This window comes from Mytilus californianus, unplaced genomic scaffold, assembly GCF_021869535.1.
Source record: "Mytilus californianus isolate M0D057914Y unplaced genomic scaffold, xbMytCali1.0.p SCAF_7, whole genome shotgun sequence".
Classification (NCBI taxonomy): domain Eukaryota; kingdom Metazoa; phylum Mollusca; class Bivalvia; order Mytilida; family Mytilidae; genus Mytilus; species Mytilus californianus.
Window position 1 is genome coordinate 51,715,962 of NW_026262723.1, and position 18,496 is coordinate 51,734,457.

Below are 18,496 nucleotides of genomic sequence, written 5' to 3' on the forward strand. Positions count from 1 at the left end.
ATTATTTCTTAAAACAAAACAATTGTGACCAAAGTCCCAATGAACTATTTTGGTCATTTACATTTCAGATTTGATCATGTCCAGCAAATATCACCTGTTTCCTGACCCTTGGCCTGGAGCCTATAGTATGAAACAAAAACATGTCAATATTTACAAATGCCTGATTATAATGGGTTACAACTGTGATGCTATAACATGTTTGTTTCAATTGAGTATAGTTCTTAGACATGTCAAACTAAAATTGTAGATTGATATTTTATTCAAATTGTAGATTGATATTTTATTCATTTGTATTATTAAAGTGTAAAGAAGGGTGGCACAGAAATAGTTGGTTGGACTGTAAGATTTTCAAAAAAAAAAATTATTGTTCATCTATTTGGTCTGACAAGTGGAAGACTCATCATGCAACCATATCTTTATAGACTTCTTCGATAGATCATTTACAGATATAATTAACTTTTGATATATATTACAGTGAAATTCTGTACCCAAAGGAAGCCTGCAGTCCACATAGTGGTGTTTCTGGAGAACATCTGAGTAAGGGTAGAGATTATGTGGTAAGTTTTTTTGATAATGTTAAATAAAAAAACATGCCTTACTTTGACCTATAATGGTTTACTTTTATAAATTTTGACATGGATGGAGAGTTGTCTCATTGGCACTCATACCACATCTTCTTATATCTACTTACAATCACTTCACTATACTGATTCATGTAATAATTGGCAAAGTAATCCCAAGGTTTGATTGGGGTTTTGAAACATGGTCATGTGGACTTGTTGTGAATGTTTGGAAAACTATCACTATGGGACTCTGTTGGGGGATGTATAAATATGCAGCCCTGACAACTCATGTAGGGGAATGCCATGCTCTTTTCATGTTATGAAACCCTTTCAACAACTCTTTGTGGGGTATATACAGTGTTGTGCAATAAGTACAATCTGTAGTTAACAAGTGGATACAGTCTGGGGTTAAAGTTTTTTACACATTGATTACTTTGTCTAAACTTCATAGAATTTTATGAAACTAAGGTAGAAATTTTTTAAGTTAAGAGATAATTTCTGAAGCAAAATTTTGAAAATATTTTTATGCTCCCACCGTACGTCCCAAAATTGGTTTCTGTTCTCTAACTTTAGTTTGCCTCAACCAAATGTTATGAAACTTATACACAATGCTTATTACCACAAAACACAGATCAAGTTTGAATTTTGGTGGCATCACTTTTACCTTCTAGAGTTATGCCACTTTACAAATGATAAATTGCTGAATTTTTCGTTTCCGTTCTCTAACTTTAATTTGTTTCAACCAAATATTATGAAACTTGTACACAATTCTTATTACCACTAAACACAGATCAAGTTTCAATTTTGGGGGCGTCACTTTTACTGTTCTAGAGTTATGCCCCTTACAAATGGAAAAATTGCTGAATTTTTCGTTTCCGTTCTCTAACTTCAGTTTGCCTCAACCAAATGTTATGAAACTTATACACAATGCTTTTTACCACTAAACACAGATCAAGTTTCAATTTTGGGGGCGTCATTTTTACCGTTCTAGAGTTATGCCCCTTTACAAATAGAAAACTTCCTGAAATATTTTTTTCTGTTAACTTTAGTTTGGCTCAACCAAATGTTATGAAACATTTGCACAATGCAAGTGGGGGCATCATCTGTGTCCCATGGACACATTCCCCATTTAATTTTTCATTTTTCAGTATTTTACTGACAGATGGGCTTAGTTTTTTGCGATAATATTTACAGACAATATTGGATAACATTTTTTTGACTTTATAAATGGACTGTTATGAAACTTTGACAGAAGCTAATCTTCAAGATAAAAATATAGCATTAAAAGGAAAAGAATTGTTTTTTTAATTTTGTATTTTTGTGCCCTTAATAAAAAACATTTTCATAGAAAGATACAAGTAGGCACAACTGTGCACTGCAAAAATGATCAGCAATACAAGATTTATAAAAATAGATTAACTGATTGCAATAAAGCTAAAATTTATTTCAAAATGACATATCTTTACCAGTTGATTGATTTAGGCTCTTAGGTGCCTCTTGTTTTTAATAGAAATTGTGTCCAAAACAAACTTACATTTGGGTCCAAAATCACTTGTCCCAAGTTTTGATGGCTGCCTTGAACTGTCCCACTAGTTTCAAGATTGGCTGGATCACAGCTCTGACAAGGCTTTATTTTAGCTATAAACAGCAAACCTAGTTTTTTTGTCGAGCCTGCGACTTTTGTCGCAGAAAGCTCGACATAGGGATAGTGATCCGGCAGCGGCGGCGGCGGCGTTAGCTAACTTCTTAAAAGCTTTATATTTTAGAAGGTGGAAGGTCTGGATGCTTCATACTTTGTATATGGATGCCTCATGTTACGAAGTTTCCGTCAGTCACATGTCAAATGTCCTTGACCTCATTTTCATGGTTCAGTGACTACTTGAAAAAAAAGTTCAGATTTTTTGTAATGTTAGATTCTCTCTTATTATAAGTAATAGGATAACTATATTTGGTATGTGCGTACCTTGCAAGGTCCTCATGCCTGTCAGACAGTTTTCACTTGACCTCGACCTCATTTCATGGATCAGTGAACAAGGTTAAGTTTTGGTGGTCAAGTCCATATCTCAGATACTATAAGCAATAGGTCTAGTATATTCGGTGTATGGAAGGACTGTAAGGTGTACATGTCCAACTGACAGGTGTCATCTGACCTTGACCTCATTTTCATGGTTCAGTGGTTATAGTTAAGTTTTTGTGTTTTGGTCTGTTTTTCTTATACTGTATGCCATAGGTCTACTATATTTGGTGTATGGAATGATTGTAAGGTGTACATGTCTAGCGGGCAGGTGTCATTTGACCTTGACCTCATTTTCATGGTTCAGTGGTCAAAGTTAAGTTTTTGAGTTTTGGTCTTTTTTTCTAATACTATATGCAATAGTTCAACTATATTTGGTATGTGCGTACCTTGCAAGGTCCTCATGCCCGTCAGACAGTTTTCACTTGACCTCGACCTCATTTCATGGATCAATGAACAAGGTTAAGTTTTGGTGGTCAAGTCCATATCTCAGATACTATAAGCAATAGGTCTAGTATATTTGGTGTATGGAAGGACTGTAAGGTGTACATGTCCAACTGGCAGGTGTCATCTGACCTTGACCTCATTTTCATGGTTCAGTGGTTATAGTTAAGTTTTTGTGTTTTGGTCTGTTTTTCTTATACTATATGCAATAGTTCAACTATATTTGGTGTATGGAAATATTTTATGATCTATTTGGCAGTCACGCAGGTTTTATTTGACCTTGACCTCATTTTCAAGGTTCATTGCTCAGTGTTAAGTTTTTGTGTTTTGGTCTGTTTTTCTTAAACTATAAGCAATAGGTCAACTCTATTTGTTGTATGGAAGAATTGTTAGCTGTACATGCCTGCCTAGCATGGTTCATCTGACCTTGACCTCATTTTCATGGTTCATTGGTCAATGTTTAGTTTACTTGGTTAATATTAAGTTTATGTGACAGTTGTAATAAAGCTTTATATTTAGGACTATCAACATAATATCAATGATTAGTAAAGAAGGCGAGACATTTCAGCGTGTGCACTCTTGTTTTAAACTGGGGATTCCTTTTCCATGCTTGGCGCTAAATTAATTCATTTGCCTTTGAATTATATGCCTAAGCAGTAGATTTCACGTTCTTGAATTTAAAGCATGTTTGTTTTTCTTTGTATATACATTCAAATTCACATAACCTATTTGATGACATTAGTGATTTCTTCACGAAATTTGGATTTTAATTATTTAGTTACGTCGCAAAAATTATGCATAAAAACATTTGGATGCATTTAAATCTGTCTTTAATCCTGTATAGCATGCCCTTAAACTAACCTTATATTGGCAAAAATATATTTTCACATTTTTGTCTTCAATCATCCTTGAAATTGCTCATTTCATCAAATTTATATACTTAAAATTTATTTCATCTGCCACTTTCATATGCATTCGCATTTACTGAAGGTAGTTTAGTACACTTTAGGCTAGATTATTAATCTGTTTGCTAGCTAGTGAACATCGATTTAGGAATATAGGGTCAAGCTGGTGAACCTAGATTCAGGAAAAAATAGTATGAAGCTAGTTGACCTAGGTTATCCTGGTACAGAGATGTAAAAATCATTTCAAAGAATTTTTTTTATTTTAACAAAATGAATGATTTATTGAACAGATGTGGAGATTTACTCAGTCTAGAGTGGTTACAAGAAAAGATATAGCATCTGTAGTCAAGGTAAAATAAATTATTGATAAAAAATATAAAAACAAGACATATCATAACACTAAAGTTTTAAAAGAAGCAAATGTACAAAGAAGAAAAGTTTAGGTTTAACTTTTATTCAAACATTGAGGTCTGAAATTTTTTCTCCAAATCAATGTTATAAAAAAAATCTGTAAATTTAGAAATTATTAATGCATGCATTTATTAATGCAAATCCTTGACATCTGAAAAAAATACGAAATCTAATTAATGCTATTTCAAAAATTATATGGAGGAAAGTCAGTACTGAAATGACGAATGCGAATTTTTATTATTACAAACCTGATACAGTCGCATTTTTTACAATGATAAATACTTTGCAATGATTTCTGAATTTACAGTAACTAATCTCAGTATTTGAAAAAAAAAATATACATGTAAGTTATACAATTATGGATGAAACAAAACTAATAGTATAATGAAATGATTTGGGCATTCAATAATTAATGGGTTTTTCGGAGTGGTTTTTTAGGGGGAAAGGGGGAGGGTATTTTGGCCATTCTTATATTTTCCCAAATTGTTAGTAGTTATTTTGTTTAACTTATATCCTACCATTTTCTAAAAAGTTGCCAGCAGAAGATGTGAAGGACATTCTTGAACAGATGTCACGTATCAGAGCCAACTGTGGATGGGAATTCTTGTTCCAGTATGATCATGATTTTGTTTCAAGGTAAGAGTTTTACTTTATTGCAATCCAAGCAAAAATGCTTATACGGGGGAGGGGAGGGGGGTTTGCAGACAGGTCAGTGTCACCTTATTGTTTTAGATAAACTTTGTCCCCTTTATTCAATTTTATTGTTTAGATTTGAGTGTTTGAATTTAGCATGAGATGTTCTGTTCACATGGAAAATTGAATTCTTGTTATTTTTTGTTGAAGTGTGGTGCCTTGGAACATCTAAGGACAAACATTGCACAAGTTATCCATTGAATGGGTTATTGTTGTTGCTAATGTTGATGTTAAAACATCTAACTTAATCATTTTGGTGAAAAAATATGCAAATCCTCAATATTTATTAAAGTGATTTATTGAAGGTATAAAAAAGAGAATTGTTCATGTGGAAAAGGTGGTTTGGATAATAAAAACTCAGTTTTAATTACCGGTAGTAAAACATCTTTCATACATAAACTGTTAGTGTATTAATTGTTATCTCTTAATTATGCCCCTACTTTGATGGAGGGTTTGGTGACTGGTTCGTGTCTGTCCATCCATCAGTCCCATGAAAATTTTTTCACACTTTTCTTTGAAACAGAGCAATACTTCATACTTGTTTTCTTTACGTGTTAAATTGAATAAAAGTGCAATGAAAATTAAGGCAATAGAAACATGATCTACTCACATGAGCTTTTTTATATTAGTTTTTATATACAGCTCTTTCTGCTCACATAAACAGTTTTATATAAGTTTTTATTTACAGCTCATTGCAACAAGTTGAATAGAATTTGTGAATGGTACGCATATATATAATAAACAAAAAATGAAATGGGGGTACAGATGTAGGTAAAATAATATTTATTCAATTTGTATACTGTGGATTCATTTATTTTCGTGGGTATCAATTTTCGTGGATAGAGAAAAAAAGACGTTTCTTGGTATACGTAAATTCGTTGATCGCTGATAACAAAAAAAAAAAAAAATCCGATACGTAATTCGTGGATTTCTTTTTAATTTAGGAGATCATATACCCTCCTTGGTTTGATCAATAATAAAACAAACAAAAAAGAAAGAATTCATTGAAAAGGTTTTGAATTGTCAAAATCCTCGCTTGGTCATTCTAGGTTAAAGTGTTCATTGAAAACTTCTATTACAATAATGGACAGAGACAACTAATTATTTGTTTGTTTTACAATTTATAAATTCTTGTCGGAATTTTATAAGGCATTTAAAACTCTATGATCGAAAGCTCATTTCCCTAATCACGATATAATATATAAGTATAAGTAAAAGGTGTGAAAATAAATGTTCATGTCATAAATAATATTACCTACGGGCAATATCCCTGCACCGTTAATCCTATTGATTTTTAATCACCAGTAAACCAAACTATGACACGGTAATTAACAACTTGCATTTATTTTCCATGAACAGTTTAAATCAATTTTAAAAAGTAAATTGTCACTGATATTCGATATATTTATTATTGATTTAATCAAAATACTTGTATCTTCTTTCAAGAAAAACACGTGTTATGTTACAATGTTTATCGTTAGTCAACACTATACTAGAACTGCATAACATAACTGGAAATAAACATCCGACTCCATACACATTTCTCGGGATTATTCTTCGTTGAATTCTTAAATTCGTGGTTCGCTGTGACCCACGAAACCCACGAAAATTGGTATACCACGAATAAAAATGAATCCACAGTACCTGACATTCGAGTCATTTTGTATGGTTATGATATTACAGGAATCCTGAAATAGTACACAGACAAAAAGCATTCTGGGATTCAAAGTATCAGATTTTATGCAAACAGTTGAAAATTCCAAAGGAACATGAAAAGAAATTTAAAGATAAAGGTAACAGTTATGTAACAAAACAGGGATCACCACTGGCTATTTTATGGTGCAGCTCCTCCACCCTTAGGTACAAGTTATGTAACAAAACAGGGATCACCACTGGCTATTTTATGATGCAGCTCCTCCACCCTTAGGTACAAGTTATGTAATGAAACAGGGATCACCACTGGCTATTTTATGGTGCAGCTCCTCCTCCCTTAGGTACAAGTTATGTAACAAAACAGGGATCACCACTGGCTATTTTATGGTGCAGCTCCTCCACTCTTAGGTACAAGTTATGTAATGAAACAGGGATCACCACTGGCTATTTTAGGGTGCAGCTCCTCCACCCTTAGGTACAAGTTATGTAATGAAACAGGGATCACCACTTGCTATTTTATAGTGCAGCTCCTCCACCCTTAGGTACAAGTTATGTAATGAAACGGGGATCACCACTGGCTATTTTATGGTGCTGCTCCTCCATCCTTAGGTACAAGTTATGTAATGAAACAGGGATCAACACTGGCTATTTTATTGTGCTGCTCCTCCACCCTTGGGTACAAGTTATGTAATGAAACAGGGATCACCACTGGCTATTTTATTGTGCTGCTCCTCCACCCTTAGGTACAAGTTATGTAATGAAACAGGGATCACCACTGGCTATTTTATTGTGCTGCTCCTCCACCCTTAGGTACAAGTTATGTAATGAAACAGGGATCACCACTGGCTATTTTATGGTGCTGCTCCTCCACCCTTGGGTACAAGTTATGTAATGAAACAGGGATCACCACTGGCGATTTTATGGTGCTTTTCCTCCACCCTTAGGTACAAGTTATGTAATGAAACAGGGATCACCACTGGCTATTTTATTGTGCTGCTCCTCCACCCTTGGGTACAAGTTATGTAATGAAACAGGGATCACCACTGGCTTGATCACCATTTCTTGAATTTTCATCATTAGTCTGGATTTTCTGACAGAATAAACCCTGAGTTTTCAGATAAATATTAGATAAGCTTGAAAATTAATTCTTATTAAGTATTATTTTAAAATAATATATTTAATTTTCTTTTTTTTTTGTCATAAAAGTTAGAAACCTACAGTCATATGTATGTAAGAGTTTTTTAAAAGGTACAATTTATAAAGTTTATAGATATTTTTCAATAGTTAGTAAAATTAATTTTTAAACTTTACCCTTTACTTTTACCAAAATATGGCCTTGAATTTCAACTTTATCATATATTATTAAAAAAGGTCACAATTTGATTTTTAAATGGAAGCTGCTAAGTGAAACAAATCTCTTCATGAAAGTACATTATAGGCTTCAAAGTCAGCAAATTTTTGAGATGTTGTCGAAAAAGTTGGTGTTGTGCATTTTCAGGACTTTTAACAAACCTTTAGAAAAACCTTGGCAGCAGCCTATAATCTAAAATGTTTTGTAACCAAAAGGTGCCAAGGTTTATATTAAATCCCTAGATACAATGTCTTCTGGATTGGGGGCTGTGGCCAAAGTTTAAATTTCCAAAAACTGTTAAAAATTATGGAAAAATTGGACCAAACCTGATATTACAACACAAATAATGCATAATTAATAGGCATAACTTTGCAGTTCACAATGTGATGTGGCAAAAATAAGTTATTTTGTATTAATATTTATTTCTCTTTTGGTTGCAGCCTGTTATCTACCGGTATTTCTTGCCTGAAGAGATACTTCTCGTATCACACTGAAAAATGTGTTAATTTAATTGGCCTATCAATCATGAGATGATATTTCGACATTTCCATTGGCTATTTATTAGGTTATTGATGACTTCAAAGGTTAAGACAACGTACATTTCCTCCATGGCAACTGACATGTGATTTCTTCAATAAGATACAAAACACTCACACTTTTCCCCTTGAAAATATTCTTTTTGTCAATTTTTTTACATTCTGGAGCGTACAAAAAGTTTTAAAATGTCTGATGTTAAAGTTCGACACCAGAACAGGACATATGACGTCATACTGGTATGTGCAAAAGACTAGATAAATGTTTCGTGGATTTTTTTATTTAGGATAATGAGTGTTAACCACAAAAGAAATAAGTTTTACAACTAGTGAGAATTGGATATGGCTTGATATAGTATAACAAATAATTGGTTAGGCAAAACTGAAAGTTTAGTGACATTTGACATTGACATACAATAAGGTCAATTTATCTACTGAAAGTATCGCTCATCTGTCTGAAGAACTCCAGTAACAAATGTAACTATACACAGTTATTGCTGTAGTGTTTAGCTCACCTGGACTAAGCATTGGAGTATCTAGTTTGAAAAATGTATAGGATAGAACATAGTGCTAAAATGCAAGATTTGTCTTTTCTTGAAAACCACTTGATAGATAAAGAAAATCTGACACGAGCAAAAATGTTGAGAATAATATGATCTACCTACTGTTCATTCAAATCAAAACTGTCAGTTAACTTCTTATAGGAGTTATTACCCTTATACTCCTCAGGAACTTTTTTATTGGAAACATCATAATTTTGATTTGTATCCAACTATTAAGAATGTTGATTTGGGAAAAAAAAGTTATTTAATGCAAAATATATTTCAATCTGCATTTCTAGATTCAGGTATACCTGGTTTGGATAAACCCACAAGGAGAAGGAGAAATTCCTCAAAGGGATCACCAAGGAGGAAAAGAACATTGAGTGGCCGTTCTGTGTCAGATCACAGTGACATTGAACCAGATATCAAAATGGACTCTGAAAATAGTGCAGATGAAGATATTCCTACTCATCATGAACCAATGGAAGTAGCTGAAGTAAATCATGTGACTAATGGATCAAATATTCTGTCATTAACTAATTGTGATAAAACAATTTCTAAGCCAGTGTCTAAAAAATTTGATGAAAAGAGGACCGAGTTATTGAATTTTGTGTGTGAAAAACTACAAAGTAGATTTATTTTAAGTATAAATGAATTAAGACGTTTGTTAAATATACGATTGACACAATGTTCAGCTGGATATATATTAAACTGTGAAATTACTGATCAAATGTTAGAGGAAGCTTTAGATGAATCGGGTAGTCTAAAATTAGAAAATATGGTTAGTATTAAAACTTAACTTTTCATTCTACCAAGGTTCAGATGAATTTGATGTTAAGTGTGAGTAACACTAAAGTAGATGCATAACTCAGTAGAACAAATTATATTTATCATTTAAACTAAAGTAGATACATAACTCAGTAGAACAAATTGTATGTATCATTTACACTAAAGTAGATACATAACTCAGTAGAACAAATTATATGTAACATTTAAACTAAAGTAGATACATAACTCAGTAGAACAAATTATATGTATCATTTAAACTAAAGTAGATACATAACTCAGTAGAACAAATTATATTTATCATTTAAACTAAAGTAGATACATAACTCAGTAGAACAAATTATATGTATCATTTACACTAAAGTAGATACATAACTCAGTAGAACAAATTATATTTATCATTTAAACTAAAGTAGATACATAACTCAGTAGAACAAATTATATGTATCATTTACACTAAAGTAGATACATAACTCAGTAGAACAAATTATATTTATCATTTAAACTAAAGTAGATACATAACTCAGTAGAACAAATTATATGTATCATTTACACTAAAGTAGATACATAACTCAGTAGAACAAATTATATTTATCATTTAAACTAAAGTAGATACATAACTCAGTAGAACAAATTATATGTATCATTTACACTAAAGTAGATACATAACTCAGTAGAACAAATTATATGTATCATTTACACTAAAGTAGATACATAACTCAGTAGAACAAATTATATGTATCATTTACACTAAAGTAGATACATAACTCAGTAGAACAAATTATATTTATCATTTACACTAAAGTAGATACATAACTCAGTAGAACAAATTATATGTATCATTTACACTAAAGTAGATGCATAACTCAGTAGAACAAATTATATTTATCGTATTGTTATGCGTTTACTTTTCTACATTGGCTAGAGGTATAGGGGGAGGGTTGAGATCTCATAAACATGTTTAACCTCGCCGCATTTTTGCGCCTGTCCCAAGTCAGGAGCCTCTAGCCTTTGTTAGTCTTGTATTATTTTTAATTTTAGTTTCTTGTGTACAATTTGGAGTTTAGTATGGCGTTCATTATCACTGAACTAGTATATATATTTGTTTAGGGGCCAGCTGAAGGACGCCTCCGGGTGCGGGAATTTCTCGCTGCATTGAAGACCTGTTGGTGACCTTCTGCTGTTGTCTGTTCTATGGTCGGGTTGTTGTCTCTTTGACACATTCCCCATTTCCATTCTCAATTTTATCATCATGATCATTTACACTAAAGTAGATACATAACTCAGTAGAACAAATTATATGTATCATTTACACTAAAGTAGACACATAACTCAGTAGAACAAATTATATGTATCATTTACACTAAAGTATGTCAAAATTGAAAATCAACATCATATTCCCAATGAACACAGCCCTACTAAATGAAACCCAAGTATATTTTGTTTAAAATTTGTATTTGTTAATACCGGTACATACAATCTCAAAGCATAATCACAGAGTATCTTCCATGTAAATCTCCAGTCTGGAGGTCAAAAATAAAATCTTAGGATTTTTTAGAGAATCCATGAGTTTTATGAAAAATACATGCTTGTCCGAAAATCTCAAGCGGAATGTTTTAGCAGTAAATATTCATTTGTAAACACAGAAGTTTGTCACTTGTGCAGACAATTTTGACGTTTTTGTTGTAGATTATTCAATGATGATCATGATCTACACTGCAAAGAGACTGTCCCCCAAAACATTTATCTAACCTTAGATTAGACTGTATAAGCAATATCCATTTTATTGTTTTGAATTTTGTTTGTGTATTTTTTCTTTAAATATAATGTATGTTTTCTCTTTTCTTGATTTTAGTGGCCACCAGGGACACCAGAAGAATCACTATATGCCTTAACTTTTACAAGTGATAAACTGGATCCAGTAAGTAGGATTGTTTTGGCAAAACAGTTACAAACAAAACATGTTACAAAAACAAATGAAAAACATTAAGAACAAATGAAAGATATAACAAAGATACATATATTTGTAAGAGTCAAATCTATCTCCAGTCTTAAATCTGTGTCCAGTGGCATCATAACACTCAAATCTATGGCCCTATGTCCAGCCTCAAATATGTGTCTTATGATTTCATTAAACTCAAATCAGTGGCCCTTTGGTTATTCAAATCTGTGTCCTTTTTACATCGCGATGACCTTGAGGTCATCCCGATGTATTGCCATCGCCTAGATTTCCATTATGTAAATTAGTTTTGGGTTTGTAACCGATCTATAAACATGATAAGTACGCGCACATAAACGAGTGCAAAATAACATTCCTTAACGTTTGATATAAATACATCTCTTCAATGAATACTGATAAAAATATTTTTGTTTACAACATAAATTAATAATATGAAAATGTTTTGTAGTTAGATATATATATATAAGTAAAAAATCATTGATAATATCAATGCACACGTACCGAAAAATTGTGTTAAAGCATGCGGAAGAATATCTCAAAGAACGTTTTGTGAAAATACCGTCAAGGACCGGTAACTCTGTAATTGATTTTGCGGGAAAATATGAATGCCTACTCGTATCCAATCTTAGAAAAATCGAAGTTTTACAGAAAAGTGTCCACCATGCACTTGCATTGCACTATTTTTAGAAGAGTAGAATAGAATGATATACAAATGGATTCAAATCATATATATATGTAACTGTTATTTTAATATAATATAAACAACAACTCAGTGTATACTGATTTGTATCACTACAATATAATAGTTATTACGGTGAAGTTGAATTTCCTGTCATTTATTCATCATCCACGCACGAACTTGTCTCAGAAAAAAATATATCTCTGTACATTAACCTCAGTTTTAGGTAAAGAGATATGCTGTTTTTTTCTGAGACAAGTGCTTTTGACCATCCTCAAGAACTTGTGGTCATCCGATGTTCAGTACTTCAGTACTTTGATTATAAGGTTGACTTTCAGTAATGTGACGTGACTTTGGACAGGCACATATAAAATGTGGTGGGGTTAAAGCAGGGGAAAAGGGTTAATGTGCAGAGAGCATGGCACACACTACTTAAGGCTTCAGATTTTATGTCCCCGTTCTTGCTGCATATTTTTACATCCTGGACAACCATATGTATGCCCTACTTTGCCAAGGGTTTTACTGCAGTTGAAGAAAGACCTAAATTCACCATATTTCTATACCCCTGTTGCACTTGGGGTGATATATAAATAGGGATACTCATAAACAAATATTTATATATATGTACCTAAAGGGTTGTTGTATTTGAACAGAAACATTGGTACTGTGCATAACCAAAACTAATGAATTCACCTTTGAGGTATTTTGAAGTTTTCTAATTTGTTTTGAAATTGGTTTGAGATATTGACACAATATGTGGTATATTGTCATTTTACTATGCTTTTGATATATGAATTTGATTTTATCATGGTTGACCTGTTTTTCACAAAACTTTCTTTTCTCATGAATTGAAAGAGATAATCAGTTTTCTACACTGTTTTGTAATTTGTAGAGGTATTAACAGAGTATACACTGTTTTGTAATTTGTAGAGGTATTAACAGTTTCTATACGGTTTTGTAATTTGTAGAGGTATTAACAGAGTATATACTGTTTTTAATTTGTAGAGGTATTAAGTTTCTTTACCGTTTTGTAATTTGTAGAGGTATTAACAGAGTATATACTGTTTGTAATTATACCACCGCTTTAAAAAAGTGGGGGATACTGTTTAACCTCTATCTGTCTGTCCATCCATCCATCCATCTGTCCGTCTATCTATCCGTCCGTCTAGTGAATATTTTTCGTTGCATCTTTCTCAGGAACTACACTACAAGGATTTCTGAAATTTGGTTTCCAGGGTTTATATAAGTCAGCTATACCATGTGATGCGTTTTCAGATTCATCACTCAACAACTTCCTGTTTACCGTCAAGTATTTGGGCAGGGGTATCATCAGTGAGCAGTAGCTCACAGTTTCACTTGTTTGTAGAGGTATTAACAGTTTCTATACTGTTTTGTAATTTGAAGAGGTTTTATCAGTTTCAATACTGTTTTGTAGTTTGTAGAAGTTTCCAGAGTTTCAATACTGTTTTGTAGTTTGTAGAGGTATTAACAGTTTCTATACTGTTTTGTAATATAAAGAGGTATTAACAGTTTCTATACTGTTTTGTAATTTGTAGAGGTATTAACAGTTTCTATACTGTTTTGTAATATGAAAGAGGTATTAACAGTTTCTATACTGTTTTGTAATTTGTAGAGGTATTAACAGTTTCTTTACTGTTTTGTAATATGAAAGAGGTATTAACAGTTTCTATAGTAGAGGTATTAACAGTTTCTATGCTGTTTTGTAATATGAAGAGGTATTAACAGTTTCTATACTGTTTTGTAATATGAAAGAGGTATTAATCTAATTTTATTATATACAGGCCATCAAATCAGAATTTTTGTTTTTTGTATTTCAAGTTTTCATAGAGTTATCTGTCTTTGTACTTAAAAAAACATGAAGAATGAGTGCTTTAGACATTGCTGGTATGAGACATGTACATGTATGCTTAAACAATTGTTTGGATCTTCTTTTTTTAGGTTAGAAAAGTTCTCCTGTCAATGTTTACAACAACTTACAAGACAACACGAAAAAATTTTATAAAAAAAGTTAAAGAAGAGACAGATATTGATTTAACAGAAAATGATGCAAAACTTTTATTAAGTGTAAGTATTGCAGTTTTGGATTAAAATTCACAACATCTACAAATAAGTCAACATAACCATAATTAGTGATCCATTTTTTAAACGCGCGTTTTACAGGACGTATTATGGTATACCTCTGTCCGTCGTCAACATGTGGGACAATAACTCAAAACCGCTTTAACCAATTTGCATGAAACTTTGGTCAATTGTTTATATCTATTGACGTGAGCTCCCTTTCGATTTTTATAGATTTTGGATTTTACGTTTCCGAGTTCCATTGAGCAGTTTTTATGGAACTTTGGTGACTGTTTTATATCTATTAAAATAACCTCCCTTTAGTTTTTTATAAATTTCTGATATGACATTGAGGATTTATGGAACTTTATTAGTCCCCTACCGAGGAAGTCGAAGGGGACTTTAGGTTTGCACTCCGTCCGTCTGTCTGTCTGTCTGTCTGTCTGTCCATCCGTCAGTCTGGCAAATCAGTTTTCAACATTTTTTTTCTTCGTGCTTGAAGATATTGATTTGATATTTGGTATATTGACTTATCATGACAAGTTACAGATCAAGTTTGAATTTTGTTCCGGTCTGATGATTTTGTGCAGAGTTATGGTCCTTGGACTTAGAAAATTCACTCAAATATTCAGTTTTCCTCACTTTTTTTCATCATGCTTGAAGATATTGAGTTAATAATTGGTGCATTGTTTTCTCATGACAAGTTACAGATCAAGTTCGAATTTTGTTCCCGTCTGATGATTTTGTGCAGAGTTATGGTTTTTGGACTTGGAAAATTCACTTAAATAATCAGTTTTCCACACTTTTTGTCATCATGCTTGAAGATATTGACTTGATATTTGTTATATAGTTTACACTATGACAAGTTATAGATCAAGTTAGCATATTGTTCCAGTACAACTAATTTTTAACCGGTGGGGGACTATGTATTGCCATGCAATACTCTCAGAATGCTTGTTCTTGTTAAAGCGACAGGCGTATCTTGCGTTCATGGCGCAGCTCTTATTATAGGTTTTATTGCTCTTAAACAACTACAAATATTGATTCGTATATTTTAACTTATTTGATTCGTTCAGGGATAGTCACATGTTAAACTATATTTTCGAAGGTAGAGAGAAAACGGCGAATAGCAAAAAGCATATTGCACAGCGAAAAGCATATTGCACGGTTATTTTTAGAATATCTAAAAACCGATATACTTTGTGACGTCATGTAATGAATTTCATGATATTGTTAAAAGATTTATGAAAAAATATCTATGATCAATTATTTGAAGAAAAAAAATCTTCATATACATAAGATGTAAAAAAAAAAAAAAAGTAAATGAAATAACAACTTATATGTTATATTATACTTGGTCCTCAGTCAATATATTTCTTTCAGGTCAATATATCCTTGTATCGACCTCATTCAAAGGCTATAATTGATATATTCTTAATATCCGACCATATTTGTATCAAAATCCTGAATTGATTTTTATACGACCGCAAAAAAATTTTGTGGTCGTATATTGGTATGACGTCGATGTCCGGCGTTATCGTCCGAAGACACATTGGTTTTCGCACTCTAACTTTAGTTTAAGTGAATGGATCTCTATGATATTTTACCTTAAGGTTCAATACCACAAAAGGAAGGTTGGGATTGATTTTGGGGGTTATGGTACCAACAGTTGAGGAATTAGGGGCCAAAAAGGGGCCAAAAATAAGCATTTTTGTAACTTCCAGACATATATTGTGTGTTAGTGTATGGATCTCTCTCACATTGTACCACAAGGTTCCATATCACAAAGGGAATGCTGGGATTGATTTTGGGGGTAATTGCCTCAAAATTTTAGGAATCAGGGACCAGAAAAGGGGGAAAAAACAAGCATTTTTCTAGTTTCATGACAATAACTTGTGTGTAAGTGTATGGATCTACCTGAAATTGTACTACAAGGTTCCATATCACAAAGGGAAAGCTGGAATTGAGTTTGGGGGTAATTGCCCAAAATGTTTAGGAATAAGGGGCCAAAGATAAGCATTTTTATATGACCGCAAAAAATTTTTTGGGATCGTATAATGGTATGATGTCGTCGTCTCCATCGTCGTCCGAAGACACATTGGTTTCCGGACAATAACTTTAGTTTAAGTGAATGGATCTCTATGAAATTTTTTAAGAAGGTTCAATACCACAAAAGGAAGGTTGGGATTGATTTTGGGGATGATGGTCCCAACCGTTTAGGAATTAGGGGCCCAAAAAGGGGCCCAAAACAAGCATTTTTCTAGTTTCAGGATAATAACTTGTGTATAAGTATTTTGATTGCTCTGAAATTGTACCACAATGTTTAATACCACAAGTTGAAGGTAGGGATTCGTTTTATGGGTTATGGGGCCAACAGTTTAGGAATTAAGGGCCAAAAAGGGGGAGAAACGCATTTTTCTAGTTTCCAGACAATAACTTGTGTGTAAGTGTATGGATCTCTCTGAAATTGTACTACAAGGTTCCATACTACAACGAAAGGCTGGGATTGAGTTTTGGGGTTATTGCTCCAAGGGGGGTTTCAAAAAGTTTGGGGGGGGGATTTTTTTCCCAATTTTTTTAAGGGATTCATACTTTTTTTTCAAAATTTTTAAAATTTCGATTTTTTGAAAAAGTTTCAAGAAGAAATCTTCAATTGCACAGTATTGCGCAATGGATTTATAAGATCTTTGACCACATTTATTTTGTGTCAGAAACCTTTATTATGTCATAAATTTGATCACAATCCAAATTCAGACAGTATCAAGCTTGAATATTGTGTCCAAATTTGCCCGAACTGTTCAGGGTTTGACCTCTGCGGTCGTATCAGGCTGCGCTCAGCGAAGCATTTTATTCTAGTTTCCAGACAATAACTTGTGTTCAAGTGTATGGATCTCTCTGAAATTGTACTGCAAGGTACCATACCACAAAGGGAAGGCTGGGATTCATTTTGGGGGTAATTGCCTCAAAATTTTAGGAATTAGGGGCCAAAAAGGGGCAAAAAACAAGCATTTTTCTAGTTTCAGGACAATAACTTGTGTGTAAGTGTATGGATCTTTATGAAATTGTACTACAAGGTTCCATATCACAAAGGGAAAGCTGGGTTTGAGTTTGGGGGTAATTGCCCTAAACGTTTAGGAATTTGGGGCCAAAAAGGGCCTAAAAACAAGCATTTTTCTAGTTACCAGACAATAACTTGTGTTCAAGTGTATGGATCTCTCTGAAATTGTACTGCAAGGTACCATACCACAAAGGGAAGGCTGGGATTGTGTTTGGGGGTGATGAATCATAAGGGGGTTCAAAAATTTTCAGGGAGGGATTTTTTTCCCCTTTTTTTCCTTTTTTTTCTTTAAAATTTTCCATTTTAAATTGGTTATTTCTGATTTATATATAAAAGCAAATAATAATGATATGGTCGAATAGGTAAATTAAAAATTTTTAAGTTCTTAGACCACATTCATTCTGTGTCAGAAACCTATGCAGTGTCAAATATTTAATCACAATCCAAATTCAGTGCTGTATCAAGCTTGAATGTTGTGTCCATAATTGCCCCAACTGTTCAGGCTTCGACCTCTGCGGTCGTATCAAGCTGCACCCAGCGGAGCATTTTATTTGATTTTGTTGGAATTTTATAGATATCATATTGTCTGTCTCCTATACAATAACAACATATGAGTTGTTATTTCATTTACTTTTTTTTTTTTTTTTTACATCTTATGTATATGAAGATTTTTTTTCTTCAAATAATCGATCATAGATATTTTTTTTATAAAACTTTTAACGATATCATTAAATTCATTACATGACGTCACAAAGTATATCGGTTTTTAGATATTCTAAAAATAACCGTGCAATATGCTTTTTGCTATTCGCCGTTTTCTCTCTA

At 32.7% G+C, this 18,496-nt stretch overlaps 1 protein-coding gene across 1 annotated transcript in view; it reads left to right on the top strand.

Moving 5' to 3' along the window:
• The window catches only part of LOC127709704 (DNA-directed RNA polymerase III subunit RPC5-like), a 105,423-nt gene that overhangs the window by 57,292 nt on the left and 29,635 nt on the right, over positions 1-18,496 (top strand). The window contains exons 11-17 of the mRNA XM_052215360.1: positions 476-557; positions 4,217-4,276; positions 4,870-4,973; positions 6,714-6,823; positions 9,409-9,890; positions 11,751-11,816; positions 14,494-14,619. Of these exons, the coding sequence (XP_052071320.1) occupies positions 476-557; positions 4,217-4,276; positions 4,870-4,973; positions 6,714-6,823; positions 9,409-9,890; positions 11,751-11,816; positions 14,494-14,619 (1,030 nt within the window). The remainder of the gene's footprint in view (positions 1-475; positions 558-4,216; positions 4,277-4,869; positions 4,974-6,713; positions 6,824-9,408; positions 9,891-11,750; positions 11,817-14,493; positions 14,620-18,496) is intronic.